A 15,144-nucleotide genomic window follows, 5' to 3' on the forward strand; every position below is an offset into this window, starting at 1 on the left:
AGCGGAAGCACAGCTTGAGGTGTGTGTCTCTCTGTAAAGCTCATCCTGTTTCTGTTGGCCATGCCTGTGTATCTCAACCCTGATTGCCTATTGGAATCACCTAAAAAGCTTTCATGAAATTTTAATGCTTGGGTCCCATCTCGGACCAATCAAATCTGAATGTCTGTGGGGAGGTTGGTCAGCTGTATCATCCGAAGCATTTTCATATGTAGACAGGTATGAGAAGCACCGCTCTGTGTGGTTGAAGAAATTAGGAGTCCTATAGGTTCCAGTTCTGTTCAGCTTTGTGATCTTGGGCAGAGAACTTAACCCTTCGGAGCCCCTAAATTTCTTCATCTCCAAATTGAGTCTCACAATTCCTGCCCTGCCCTGTGGGAATCAGGGAGGCCACTGCTGTGAGCGCTTTGACAGCTATATCCCTACACACTTGCAGGCAGCCTCTCTAACTTCAGGTGGCTGATGTGGATGAAGCCCCCAGCAGGGCTGTTGGTTCTGGAGCTTTTGCAAAGATGGCACTGGCTGGGGTGTTCAGCCCTTTGGTTCTCCCCTCCTGTCCTGAGCTGAGACTGGTCAGCTAAGGTCTCTTTAGCTGCCTCCTCACAGCCAGACCAAATAAGCCTTTTCAGTCTGTCTACAGCGGGCAAGTGGAGTCACAGAAGCCGGAAGCAGGGATCTGCAGGCAGAGCAGACGAGCCCCAGCCTCCTACGCCCTCTCTATTCTCCTCCACGCCCTCTTTGCCCTCCTTCTGCGCCCCGCTCCGCCCTCTTCCGGTGCCCTCTCCACTCTCTTCCAAGGGACACCCTCTGCCCTGACCTGGCCTTTTCAGTTGGGGTTCGTACAGGATGGTGCTTTTCTGAAGGGTTTGTCATCACCCCTCACTTGGTCAGCAGCATGGGGGAACGTGGTACTCTGGATGTGTCGCTTTCCTATGTAGCTGAAGTGTAACGTAATCTTATATTTTTCAAACATATTTATGTATATCACTCTGTCAAAACCCCTCTTAAATTTTACACATTTTGCATAGCAACATCCCCTGTTCATGAAACAAAATGTACTAACCTCAGTTCGATGTTTCCTTGGTGCTTTGGTCTCAGCACAGTACCTGGTAAACAGCAGGCACTCAGTCAAGTCCGAGTGGATGGATAGATGGTTGGATGGGCAACTGATTCTGGGTCATTGTTCTGAACACCTAGCCTCCTCCTAGCTTCCTGAGGACAAATGTTATGTCTTACTCGTCTCCAGCTACTAGCTAAGTCTCTGACTCAGAAATAATGTTCTCTGGTATTTGATACATCTTTATTGTCTTCATGGTTATATTTATATTGTTATATTTTTATCATATAGGTGATCTCCAAAGTACTGTGCTTCTAAAATTCTTCTGCCTCCTGCTCCTCCATGAGAGTCAGCTGTCACCTGCTCTTTCCCCTGTGTTGTTATCTTTCTGGCTTGCTGCCCCTTACCCTCTTCTCCCACAAACACCAACTATCTGCTTTTACCCTGGGCTGGAAAAGCAGCCACTGCATTTGTAGGGGAAATACCCCTGATGACAGTAACTGAAGTGTATCCTTAGAATGACTCTGTATAGCAGATGCATCTGAATGTGTGCTCAGAGCTGGGGAATCTGGGAGTTGCCAACCCAGAGCTTCGTTCCTTGTTTTGAGGAACATCTGAGCCCCTGACCCATCCCATGGAATGGGGGCCATGCAGGCAGTTGAGGCCCTGAGTTTTGGGTTAGGTGAAGGTTGCTAGGTGGAGGTGGTTAAGGGGAGAGTGCTGACGTAGTATGAATGTCCCGCTCAAATCTCATGTTCCCCAGTGTTGGAGGTGGGGCCTGTGGGAGGTCTTTGGATCATGCGGGCAGATCCCTCATGAATGGCTTGCATTGCCCCCTTGGTAATAAATGAGTTCTTGAGAGACTTGGTCATTTAAGTGTGTGGCACTTCACATTCCACTCTCACTCTCACTTGCTACTGTTCTTGCCATTGATGTGCCTGCTTCCCCTTCACCTGCTGCCATGATTACAAGTTTCCTGAGGCCTCTCCAGAAGCTGAGCAGATGCCAGCATCATGCTTCTTGTACAGCCTGCAGAACTATAAGCCAATTAAACCTCTTTTTTTTAAAATAAATTACCCAGTCTCAGGTATTTATAGCATAGCAATGTGAGAACAGACTAGTACAGCTGTTAAGTGAAAATGTCAGGTAAATTGCATGCTGTTTGCAGGTGTCTGTGGTTTTCCTGCTGAGTCTATTGCCCCTGGGCTGCAGGTAAGGCAGTTAGCTCATCCAGTCCACTGCCCTAGGCTGCTTTTGTCTTAAGGTGGTTCTCCTGTCCACCCCATTACCACTGGACTCTCTCCCCTGTACAAGTCCCCCAGTAAAGTCCCATGTAGCAGTTGCTGGCCCCAGGTCTCTTCTTTGGATTCTTGAGTCTGTTGCCATCCTTACTGAGGTTGACCGGGGCTTGGCACAACAATATTTTGCCCCAGTCCTATGTGAAAAGGCCATTAGGTTCCAGGCCTGAGGATGGCTCTACCTCGACAGCAAATGCTTTTGCTTCCTGTCAGTTGTCCTCTGAGGTATCATAAGTTGCTTGCTTACTTGTCTTGTTCTGGATTGTGCTGGATTTCAGTAGATACTTGGAAAAGAAACTTCCTTCATTCCATTGAAGTCAGCCATGCCTTTTAGACCCAATTACCTGAACCACTTATGCACTGGGATGCCAGACCTGGTCTTGCCCACATGGAGTAACATGCTCAGGTTTCTCCTCTTTGAAAGCATAGAACTCCAAAACATGCTGCAAAACAGATGGCTGCATAAGGCCATAAAGGAGAGAAGACACAGGAGCCACCCTTGTGTTTGCAACCAGGTGGTTCTCTGGGCACGCATGCCCTCAGAGCCGGCGCGCGCCCTTCTTACCTGCCAGGAGCACGTCGTTGGACACATCTCCTTTGTCTCCCTTTTCTCCCTTCTGCCCTGGTGGGCCCTCATTTCCCTGCAGGCCCAGTTCACCAGGGTCTCCCTTTTCTCCTCTTTCCCCTGGATTTCCTGCAGCTCCAGGTATCCCTGACCAAAAAAAAACCAAAAGACATTTTAGCCTATTGTGCAAGAAGTTCAGCATGCCACTTTACTGTACTTTGTGCTTTTCAGGGAAGCAGATACACCAAACGCACAGCTTTTCATAACCATTTTAGAGCAGCAGTGTGGCCGTATGTTCATTAAAGAACAGCATTTCTGGGTGGCCCTGCTGGATTATTTATTTATTATTTTTTGAGATGAAGTCTGGCTCTGTTGCCTAGGCTGGAGTGCAGTAGCATGAGCTCAGCTCACTGCAACCTCTGCCTTCCGGGTTCAAGTGATTCTCCTGCCTCAGCCTCCTGAATAGCTGGGACTATAGGTGTGAGCCACCACACCCACCTAATTTTTATATTTTTAGTAGAGACAGGGTTTCCCCATGTTGACCAGGCTGGTCTTGAACTCCTGACCTCAAGTGATCTGCCCACCTTGGCCTCCCAAAGTGCTGGGATTATAGGCATGAGCCACCACACCTGGCCTGCTGGATTATTTTCAGAGAAATTTGGCTGAGCCAACAGATCAGAGAGAGGAGTGAATGGCAAGAGGGGTAACATCAGCAACACTGGAAAGAAGGTCAGGAAGGCCTAATGAGAAGTCTGCAACCATGATGCTCAGAAGGGTGTGTCCACTGCCATACTAGTGGGTGTTAAATCATTAGTTTATTTCTCACAACATATTGGAGTGGTAGTCTGGGCAGTCATCCTTACTCTCATCTTATAGGTGTTGAAACTAAGGCCTACAGTGGTTATAACAGATGCTGCCAAATCAGAGCAGCAAAGCAAATCTCTAATGCCCTTTTCTGTGACATTCCAATGCAAAACACTTTCAATCACAATAATGCTTTCAATCACAATAGCAAAACAGGTAAAGTTTGCTTTAAGACAACCATTAGTAAGGATGGCGAGTAAAAGGTAGTGAGCGAAATTTCTGCCTCTGTTCACAGGGAGCTATGACTACAGGAACTGCTGTCCTTCGCACACTGCTAGCAACCAGTCAAGCTCTAAGTTACAGCTTGTGTCAGCTTTGGACCTGGGCAGTGAAAGCACCCCCTTGGATTGTCCCAATTCACTGCTGGGAGGTAGTTCCCAGTGGCACAGGGAGGAGGACCTCAAATAGCCTATCAATCTCACTAAGTTGAGCCAAACGTCAGATTTTGGGGAGATGGAGGTGGCTAGAATTTGCAAGACAGAAGAGCAGAGAGGAGACAGCTATGTGAAAGAGCCCTGCTGATCTGCAAAGGGCTCTCTTGAACCTGTAACTGAGGGATGACTCGCACATGTGAGGGAATTCCAGAGGGCTGGGAAAGGAATTCACAGACCATTCACTATACAATTTTTGGGATTCACATAGCAAAAAATTCTCATTCCCACTGCCAACACGGAGAAATCTCAAAATACTGAAATAACAGGTAGAGTCCTTGAAAAAGTCTTGCTGTAGTAGTGAGGCTAAATTAGCCTTGGCTTGAAGGATGCTGTGGACCCATCATTACAAAGCTTCAAAACAAGTTTCTAAAGGACCAAACTTATCTGCAAATTATTTAACCGCTTGACTCTATGCTTGCTGAGAGTCCAAAATTTGAATTATTCAGTTCATGTAATTCAGTGTATTAGCAATTTAAGCAAGAAAAACTATATGATCATCTCAAGGATATAGAAAAGGCATTTGATACAATTTAGCACCCATTCTTAATTTGTCAACAAACTAGAAATAGAACTTCCTCAGTCTGCAAAAGGTCATTTACAAAAAACCTATAGCTAGTGTCATCCTTAATGGTGAAAGACAACGTTTTCTCCCTAAGATCAGAAAAGAGGGTATCTAATCTCACCACTTTTATTTAAACATCCTACTGAAGGTCCTAGCCAGAGCAGTAATGCAAGGAAAAATAACTAAAAGGTGGATAGATTGGAAAGGATGGATGAAGACTGTCTTTATTTGCAGATGTCATGAGTGCTTATGTAGAAAATCTCAAGGAATCCATAAAAAGGCCACTAGAACTCTTAATTATACAGTTACACAGGGTCCCTGAGAGGGGAAGTTAATTATCTAATATTGTTCAAAGCTATTGCCAGATATGAATCAATTAACATGATACTCTATCTCAGGGAATATGTGCTCATTTTAACAACAGCTCCTTGGAGATATTGCTCAACAGAGGTATTGCCCAAGTGGCAGAGATTTCAGTGATGGGGAGGTTAGCAAGTCATAATACCCTTCAGTTTATACACAAATGCCCTGCACTGCCGTCAGATTAATTATTCCCTAAAACAGCAGTCCCCAGCCTTTTTGGCACCAGAGGCTAGTTTTTTGTGAGGACAATTTTTCCACAGACCAGGATGTGGGGAGAGATGGTTTTGGGATGATTCTGATGCATTACATTTATTGTGAGCTTTATTTCTATGACTACACTCTAATATATAACAAAATAATTATACAACTCACCAAAATGTAGAATCAGTGGGAGCCCTGAGCTTGTTTTCATGCAATGAGACAGTCCCATCTGGGGGTGATGGGAGTCAGTGACAGATCATCAGGCATTAGATTCTCAACAGGGCTTGCACTCCTATGAGAATCTAATGCCACTGCTGATCTGATGGGAGGTGGAGCTCAGGGGTAATGTGAGCACTAGACAGTGGCTGTAAATACAGATGAAGCTTCACTCAGTTGTCCGCTGCTCACCTTCTGCTGTATACCCGGTTCCTAACAGGTCATGGACCGATATGGGTCTGGGGGTTGGGGACCCCTACCCTAAAACATAAATCTGGAGCTCTTAGCACCTTTCATTTACCCTAGAGGAGTAATAAATAATCAAAATTGTTTCTGCTCTTCCATATTCATATTTGTATCCCATATTCAAGGAACCATCCACAGATTATTCTAAGGAAGACAGCAGTGCATGAAAAAGCCTCAAAGTGTTGATCACTGTTAGAAGAAAACTGTAGTGAACAAAAATCATTTGCTAGATTTCAACCAACCAATAGAAAACCTTCGCGAAAACCATGACATTTAGCTACAGCTGGGAGTCAGAAGACCTGGGGTCCTCACAGCTACCAGTGGTAAGCTTGGGTGGCGGCTGCCCAGCCAGATGATGTGAAGAGGAGCAGGGGCCTGTCCATTGTCAGCACCGGCTCGGCTATGGATTCTGTGGATTCAGGGGTCAAAGCATGCCTCTCTGAGGGGTCATTAGTCGTAACGCCTTCCTCACTACAGCACCAAAAATCCATTGCACTGGCTCCCCCCAGCCTCAGTCATGAGGCCATTTGGCTGGAAAGTGGTTTACTCACTTGAAAGGAGCCCTTCTGCCAGGCCCTGTGTGTGAGAAGACGTTCTTTTGTCAGTTTTAAACGGGCAATTTGGCACTTTATCTGAAGGAGACAAAAGATGAGGGCATCGCCATAGAGTCCAGCCCGCACAATGCAGCAAGTGTAACTGACACCTTTGAAAGGTCTCACATGACCCAGATTTAGCAGTGCCCAGGGAAATGGGATCTGCTGGCTACCGCAGAGATATCTTTTTCAGGCATTTATGATAGTCACAAACAGCCTTCTGCATCATCCGATTTCTCCTTCCTTTCTTTTATTCCTTCCTCTTGTCTTTTCTTTCTCGGAAAGGCCATATGTGAAATAGGGAAACGTGCCTGCCGTCGGGCAGCTGTTGAAATGCAGCCCCCACAGGGGCAGGTATTTAAAGCTATTCAAGACCTTTGCTTAAGGCTGTATTTTGACTGTAGTTGGGGAAGGCATGATCATTTTTTAATTTTCATTAAGAAAGTGTTGGGGGACATTTTATCTGCATAGTTTGCCTTTGCCCTCTTGTCCACCATGGCACTGACACAGCTTTCCCTCGTCTTTGTTGGTAAAATCGCCCTGGCTGTGCTTTGGCTGTGGTATGTCAGAAATGAAATGCCACCTAATCATGATTCACCATCAGGAACCTATGCGTGGCATTTTCCACCCTGCCCTGGCCCAGCGAAGGTCAGGGATGCTGGCTGTGCACAGTGGCAGCTAGGACACGATGTGATCTGGACCCCTGGCTGGCTTTGAGTCAGCACTTTATGCCAGAGAAGGAAGGCCCAACTCTGCCTGCCTAACTTGTGCTACAAGTGGCTCGCCGGCATTTCTTTTCCCAGGTGTTGCCCACTCAAAACAAACAGTTTCATTAGCATTTGAGTTTGGAGTTGTGTGATATCTCTGGGCTGAGGTCCACTCTCGTCTTCACAGTAGGGGGTGAGGGAGGAGGTTTTATTTTCAGCAGTATCATCTGTTGCTGACTAAGACGGGGGGGAAAAGGGGCTGGAGGGTGTCACACAAAACCCAGTCTTGAGACACGAATAAGGAGGAGGGCTTTCATTTCTGTTTTTATAAGAATTTGATTTTTAGAGAAGACTTTGCAGCACTAACTTGTAAGTGAGAAAATGAGAGGCAGATGGAAGGAAAGAAAATGCTTGATTTTGAGGCAATGGCATGTCATACTTCATAGAAGATGCTGGCTGCACAGTTGACATTCAGGTCTCTTTCAGTTCTGACTCTTCTCTTCAAATCTAAGTGGGTGTTTCCAAATGAATACAGAACGCTTCCAGTTAGGTTTCCCTTTGGTCTAAATAAAGTTTCTCCTTCCCCACTTTTGAAAACAACAACAATAAAAATAGCTAACCCCAGTACAGCACTTACACTGTGTCACATCCTCTTCTAAGCATGCATATATACACACACACACACACACACACACACACACACACACACAAACTCATTTAATCTTCCTAATAACACTATGAGGTTAATACTATCATTGTCACCATTTTGCAAACAAGGAAATTGTGGCACAAAGCGATGAAGTAACTTACCCAGGGGCATACCGCTAGTAAGCAGAAGAGCCAGGACCCAAACCACCTGGCTCTGCTCTTCCACCATCATTCTTAGCTTTTCTAAGGTCAGAACCTGAGCAACTTTGATATGTCAATCTTCTAGAAGCCACTATTAGGCTACAGAGCTTAAGCTCTGGCTTCATCAGGGTAGTCTTATAATGGCTCCTGGTTGCCTCCTGCATAGGTGGAGCTGAACCCCCAACCTTACTTTGAAGGCCATTACCCCCTAGTCCTACCCCAGTCTAGCCAGGGTCCCCACTAGTACCCAGGGGTGGCCTCATAATCTGTGAGCCTAGGCCTTTCTGTTCTCTCCCCGTGAGAAATGCTGCAGTATCTTCTCTAAAAATCAAATTCTCAGAAAAAAACCAGAAATGAAAGCCCTCCTTCTTCTTTGTGTCTTGGAACTGGGTTTTGTGTGACACCCTCCGGCCCCCGTTCCCTGCCTTTTCCACTGTGCCTCTGCTTATGTCCAAGCTGCTGATTGCTCTTCCCTCTCGTCCTTTACGCTTAGGTCTGTTTGGTCATCATCTGCACAGGGAAGTTTGGCTTTTTCTTCTGGCAATATTGCCCACTATGGAGTATTAAGTGGTCTTCCAACCAGAATAAATAGTTACTGAGTACCTGCTGTTGCCCAGTATATCTTCTCTTTCAGCTGGTTTGTGAGGAAGCCCTTGTATACAGACACTATGTTCTATTCTTCTCATTCATGCATTAATGCATGCATTCATTAATTCATTCTTCATTCATCAATTCATTCTTCATTCATCAATTATTTATTGAACCTTAGCTGGGCCCTAGCTAAGAGATGTGATGGATAATAAAAGCTATAAAACATAGTTCCTGCCTTCATAGACTAACACTATAGTAGAGTATTTAAAACCAGAAACCATATTAGAGTTGTTATAACTCAACCTCTCTGGCTACAGATGAGGCGGTCAAGGCCTCATGTTGGAGTGACTTGCCCAGGGCCTGAGGGCCAGTAAGGGATCAAGGCAAGAGCTCCTAGAACTCTTTCAACTGTTCCCTTCTGCCTTGAAGGCAGGGAACAAGAGAGACAAAATCAACTGTCTCTAACTGGCAGGTTATTACTAATTGAACTGCATGTTCGCAACAATATCCTGCAGGCCTTTCTGAAAGGCTGGCACCCTCCCAACCCTCCCAGGAAGACTCAGCCTTGGAGATCAGGATGGAGGGTGTCTGAAGCCCTGTATTCTCAACCATTAACTACACCAGTGCCCAGGGCCCAGGCTTCCTTCCTATTTGCTCCTGCTCTTCAGCACTTCCAATAACCCTGCTCTCACAACAGGGCTCAAGCCCCTCAAGTATGGAAACTGACGGTTCACTGTGGTTAAGAGCAGGGGTCCAGAAGTCAGAGAAACCTGGATTCAAGTCCTGCCTCCTCCACTTATTAGCGTTTGACATTAGACAATTGATATCCAATCATTCAATGACTAATTTATTGAGCTTCTTGACAGAGTGTTCCAGGCACCGAAGGTAGAAACTAAGCAAGACAGATAAGCCCTGGCTCTCACGGGTCTCACATTCCACTTGGGGAGCCAGTCCCTCAGGGCAATAGCAAATAGTCACCACGGGGTGATTTCAGGGAGGAATCAATATTTCAAAAGAGCAGGGGATGACAGAGTAGGTGAGACAGGCCAGGCACAGCGGCCAGGGATGATCTCGTGTACAAGGTGACATCTGAGCTAAGACCTGCAGCCTGGGAAGACAGGGGAAGGCAGGGAGAGGGCATGAGGCAGTGGGCACAAGTCACTGTGCCCTAGTCCCACCCCAATCTACTCTGGGTCCCTAGTGGTTCGTGTGCAAAGGCCCTGGGGCAAGGGAGACTTGGCCTATTTGAGGAGAGAAGTATCTTCATCTGGAAAGAGCATGGCTAACAAAAGCATTTGTGCCCTTGGGTTGTTTTGACTAGATGAGCTGTGTGTACCGAGGCCTTAGTGGAGTGTCTGGCAGTAAATGTTGGCTGTGTATTATGGTTCCAAACTTTGTTGCTAGGGGGCACATCCCACCCTAACTGGGTCCCTGACACTGTGGAACACAGGCCCTTTTTCCTTTTCTTGGAAGTAACACTTGTTCCCTCTTTGTGGAATGCACTCCCACATCTCCCCTGCCCTACCCCTGCCAGCAAACCATGAGTGATTCTTTAACTCTCAGTTTAAATGATGGCTCTTCCTTCTCCACAGTCACAGCACTGGCCTGGCAGGTTGCATACCCATGTGAGGACCTGCAGTGCCATCCTGGGAGATGGCTGCTTATCCAAAAGCTGTAAAAAGGCCTGGCACCAGCCTCCAACCTCACCTGGCCATGTGGTCCCACCCTTCTGTGTGTGCTGGGCCTCCCTTCACGTCTGGCCAAGCTGTTACCTCCCTACCCTCCCTCTCTCTCACGGTACCTTGGAGCACCTTGTTCTTCTCTTCAAACACACATCTCATGTTGAGATGGTAGGTAGATGTGACTGTTGTCTGCTGATAACTATTTATCGATGCTCGTCCCCACCCTCTCCTGGTGCTCCTCTCACTGCTCAGTCCCCACCTCATTCTCCTTTGCCGACTCATCCCCTTCTACTTGGTCACTTGAGGTTGGAGCTTCTCAGGGCTGAAGCCCAGCCCCTCCTCTTCTGACAGGCTCTCTTCCTAAGTGACCTCACCCCTGCTCACATGCCCAGATGCCTCGAAGATGCCCTAGTATATACCTTTCACCCGGGGCCTCCTCCGACTGCAGACCTGTTTTCCAAGGCCACCTCCCCACCTCCTCCTGGATACCTCAGGGCATCTCAAACTCAGCACATCCCACGCAGTCCACGATTGTCCCTTTAGATCTGAGTGGAGTGTGGGGCTCCCCAGTTCAGGCAGGAGCAGCTCATTCATCCATTCAGTCAAGCAGGATGGCAACCTCAGAGTCACTCTTGATGCCTCCCTGACCCCCTAACTCCCATATCCACCATCCACCGGGAACTGCTGGCTTCACTCCTAAATGTCACTTACCCCTGTGGGTCTTTCTGCCCCCGCCTGCTGTCCTCCGCCTACGGAGGCTGTCTCCCTGCCTCCACCCTGGCTCCCTCACCTGCCCGTTCCAGTGTGTTCTTCACACAGCAGCCACAGTGGCATTCAGAGAGGCAGATCTGATTCCATCACTCTCTCCCACTTGACAGTTCTCTGGGGCTTCTCATGGCCCTCAGGAAGAAGCCTGGTTTCCCTCGGTGGCCCTGCTGCCTCTGGTCCCTCCTCCCTACCCGTTCTTAGCAAGAGCAGGGTAGGAAGGGAATCTGTCCCAGGGCTCAGGAGCGAGTGGAAGAGGGAAAGTGCATCCTTAGGGCCTTGGCAGGGTGACAGGACAGTGTGGCTCTTGCTCTGCAGCCTGAGCCGGCCCATGACTGAGCGATCCCATAGAGCTGGGCTCTTCAGATAACCTTTGGTGGCTAGTCTCCCACGTCCCCTGGCCTGGGACAAGGACTCTCTGTGGGGGCCTCGGACACTCAACTTTTACCCTGAGTATGAATGGAGGCTTCTCAGGTAAAGCTGCTTACCCCTGGAGGCCTTACTCTCTGGGAGTTTGCTGCAGAGAAGGGTCTGTGTCGTTGCTGCAGTTCCTATGGGACCTTCTAGAAACCAAGGATTGGGGTCATCCTCTAGTGACAAACAGAATCCAATACCTTCTCCCTCCTCTGCTGCTGTCCTCTGTTCCAGCCTCTTCCCTTCCCTCCTGCGTCCTCTCAGCACAGCTGCTGGGCCATCCTGTCACCCATACGTCAGGCACAGCACTGCTCCGCTTCACAGCCTTCCCATTTTCCTCCGAGTACAAACCACAGTTCTTAAAATGCCCAAGGCGGACCTGATTTGGCCTAGTTACCTCTCTGATCTCAACTAGACTAGGCTAACCACTCAGCCTTTCTGTAGGTATCCTGGAGACTTACATGCTCTGCACAGAGCCCTCGGTCCTGAAACCCTGAGACCCTCTCTCACCTCCTCCAGGTATTTGCTCAAAGTTCCGTTCCCTTCTCAGGGAGGTCTTACTTGGCCTCTCAATCTGTATGTACCACCTCCAACTCCACATAAACTTCCTACCCCTTTCTATGGTATTTTTTCTCCTGAGCATTTCTCACCATGGAACAGGCCATATATTCTATTTATTTACCTTATTTACTATTCATCTCTCCCAACTAGAATGTAAGCCTCATGGAAGTGGGGGGGGGGGCGGGCTTATATCTGAGTCTCCGGCCTCTAGAATGGTACCTGCCACATAAACATGTGCTCCATAAATGAACGCAGTTTTTCTTTTCTGCACTCCCTGGGTTGTGGGTTGCATGCTAAGTGCATCCTCGAGGCCAGGATCTGCCTCAAGTCTTTTTGAAAACCATCCCTTTCCTAATGCACTCCTGCCCCTGAGCCTGCCCTCATCATGCCCATTGCTGAGGCCTCAGGACTGAATCACATTTTTGGAGTCTTCCCAGGATAAGCCAGTCATCATGATTATTCTACAGCAATGGTCATGTATAATTACACTCATTATCCTATACGAACAATCCACTGCTGCTCTGTAATTCCAATGGTAATTGCTGGCCTTCTGAGGACTGGGCTGGCTTGGACGGTGTGTGCCCATTTTCTCTGAAGCCACCCTCTGGAACACAGGCAGGTAGGCACTGCCAAGCGACAGAGGTGCCAACAATTTTTCCCTCGCCACAGGCCCTTACTTCAATTGCTAATGAGAATAAGAGTGGAGGTCACCAAAGGAGTAATGCTGTCTGGAGAATTTTCTACCATTTCTTCTAGTCTAGGGCCTGTCCAAGTGATTTCGGGTAGCAGAGCCAAAAGGTTGAAAATGAGACAGTGCAGTGGAGTCTCTGGCTGAAAACAATCTCTCTGCCGTCAACAGTGGCCTTGAAAGGTGGCTGAGAGCCAGGCCTTTGTGGGAGTCTCCTGAGTAGTTTCTTACCCCCTGTCTTTGAGCCCCCACCATGGCATGTGCCAGCTTTCTTCAGGTGAATCTGTCTGGGCCCTGGCAACCTGGGACTGGTGCTCAGAGCCCTTCAGAATCTTCCCCTTCTGTGCTCCAGCCTCCTGCCAGGCCCTGCACCAGCCCCTGCTTCTCACTTTTCCGTAGGCACATCTGACACCTTGGTGCTTCTGGGCCTTTGCTCCAGTGGTGGCACGGCCCTGCACATAACAGGGCAAAGGAATCTCCCCTGAGATGCCAGCCATGTCTTTGTAGTTATCCTGTAGACCCTGAAGAGGGGACCCCATGACCTGAGTGCTGGCCTCAGAGGGGCTGAGATGCTGCCTTTCCACTCAAGCAGTTTTTGAGCTATTCTTCTAGCCAAGAAAAGCCTTACCAGGGGCCAACATCAGCCCATTGATTTTTCAACCAAACACAGATTTACTGGGCAGGAGGAGGCAATAGAAGGCAAGGCAGGAGCTGAGCCTCGAAAGAGAATGCACCAGCACCAGCTGTCACACGGACCACAGAGCGTCCCTCCCAAAGGCTGTGGGCTCCTGCTCCCTCCTCCTCCCATCTGCAGCAGAAGGGTGGGAGTCAGTTCCCAGGAAAGGGCTTCTCCAGTCTGAAATAAACATTTGCCAAGGTGGGACCAAGGAGCAAACCCTTGGTGTCCCAGAACACAATGGCTTCTAGGTAAGAGTTAAACCAGCCTTTTGTGCAGAGGTGAAACACCTTACCTCTGCTGCACACAGCTTTAGTCATCCAAAAATGCAATCATGCAGGTAAACAACAGGAAAATTAATTAGAACAGTTGCCCACAATACCCATTTTTCCTCTTTTTCCATTTGCTCCTTTTTCTCCTTTTGGGCCCTGAGGACCAGGCTGTCCATCCGATCCATTGTGTCCTGGCAACCCACCAGCTCCCGGAGGTCCTGCATCAAAACACGGAAACAGGGACATGAAAAAACAATCTTCATTGAAGTTACTGTGATTTCCTCTACCAGTGAAGCTGAGCAGCCCTCAATGCCTTTTCCACGTCCTCTCCCACTTCTTCCCTTCCTTCTCTGGCTGAAACAGTGCTGAGATGGGGATGGTGACGGCAGAACCTCAGGTGAGGAGCGCCAAGGAGACACACAGCCAGGACTGCCTCAGGCTCTCACCCCCCCACATCTGTCCTGGCAGAGAGATCCGAGGGTCTGACCACCCACAGCCGCCCCTTGAACTAGAAAAGTCCACAGGCTCTTACCTGGTGGTCCAGGAGGTCCTACAACAGAAAAAAAATTTAGATGAGAAACCGTGGGTGGAAGAAAGAGAAACCAGCTCTGAACCCAAAAAACAAAAAGCACCCTCCCACCTTTGAATCTCCTAATCATCTACTGACCCTAAGGAACAGATTCCACATCTTCTATTTAGAACTCATTACATTTGGCCAAAAGATCCTTTAAAATAATCCAACAAAGACCCATTTGCCAATCAAACCACTTTTGCTTAAGTTTCAATGAACCAAGATTAATTTCTGAGCTGGCCTCACTGTAGATTCACAAATTAGTCACCTCTCAAGCTGTCAGCCTCATAAACGGCAGGCCAGTAACAATGCTGGTGGGCACGAGTGCAGCCCTAGCACAGGGGGTTAGCGAATGATGGTGCTGTCATTGTAGGACTGAGATTTGGCCGTCCCAAGCATCGCTCCAAGTGCTCTCATGTGGCTGGCTTGTCTCATCTGAGCCACTGGAGGGAGTTGGAAGTGGAAGCCGACTGGCTAGATTTCTCTTTTGTTACATGATATAGCTTGATAAAAATCGAGAGCACAGATCAGGTAACAAATACCTTTCTTAGCATGTATATACCCAAGGATCTAAGGGGTTCAGATGAATCCAAATTGATTTTGCTCCCACAAATAGGAGTGTCTTATTGTCAACCATTCTATTTGAGTACTCAGACAAAATAATGAGGTTGTAACTTGAGCAGTTGATTTCCTATTCTTCCTTCCTTCCTTCTCTCTCTCTCTCTCTCTCTCTCTCTCTCTCTCTCTCTCTCTCTTCTTTTGTTTAAGACAGAGCCTCGCACTGTCACCAGGCTGGAGTGCAGTGGTATGATCTTGGCTCACTGCAACCTCTGCCTCCCAGGTTCAAGCAATTCTCCTGCCTCAGCCTCTCAAGTACATGGGACTACAGGTGCATGCCACCATGCCCAACCAATGTTTGCATTTTTAGTAGAGACAGGCTTTCACCATGTTGGTCAGGATGGTCTTGATTTC

The 15,144-nt window shown here is 48.0% G+C and overlaps 1 protein-coding gene across 2 annotated transcripts in view; it reads right to left on the reverse strand.

The window, feature by feature from the left end:
• The window catches only part of GLDN (gliomedin), a 67,136-nt gene that overhangs the window by 17,210 nt on the left and 34,782 nt on the right, over positions 1-15,144 (reverse strand). For both annotated transcript variants that reach the window (XM_074393602.1, XM_003928852.4), the window contains exons 3-5: positions 14,134-14,151; positions 13,712-13,819; positions 2,918-3,064 (exon numbers count right to left, since the gene is read on the reverse strand). In XM_074393602.1, the coding sequence (XP_074249703.1) occupies positions 2,918-3,064; positions 13,712-13,819; positions 14,134-14,151 (273 nt within the window). The remainder of the gene's footprint in view (positions 1-2,917; positions 3,065-13,711; positions 13,820-14,133; positions 14,152-15,144) is intronic.

This window comes from Saimiri boliviensis, chromosome 2 (genome assembly GCF_048565385.1).
Source record: "Saimiri boliviensis isolate mSaiBol1 chromosome 2, mSaiBol1.pri, whole genome shotgun sequence".
Classification (NCBI taxonomy): Eukaryota; Metazoa; Chordata; class Mammalia; order Primates; family Cebidae; genus Saimiri; species Saimiri boliviensis.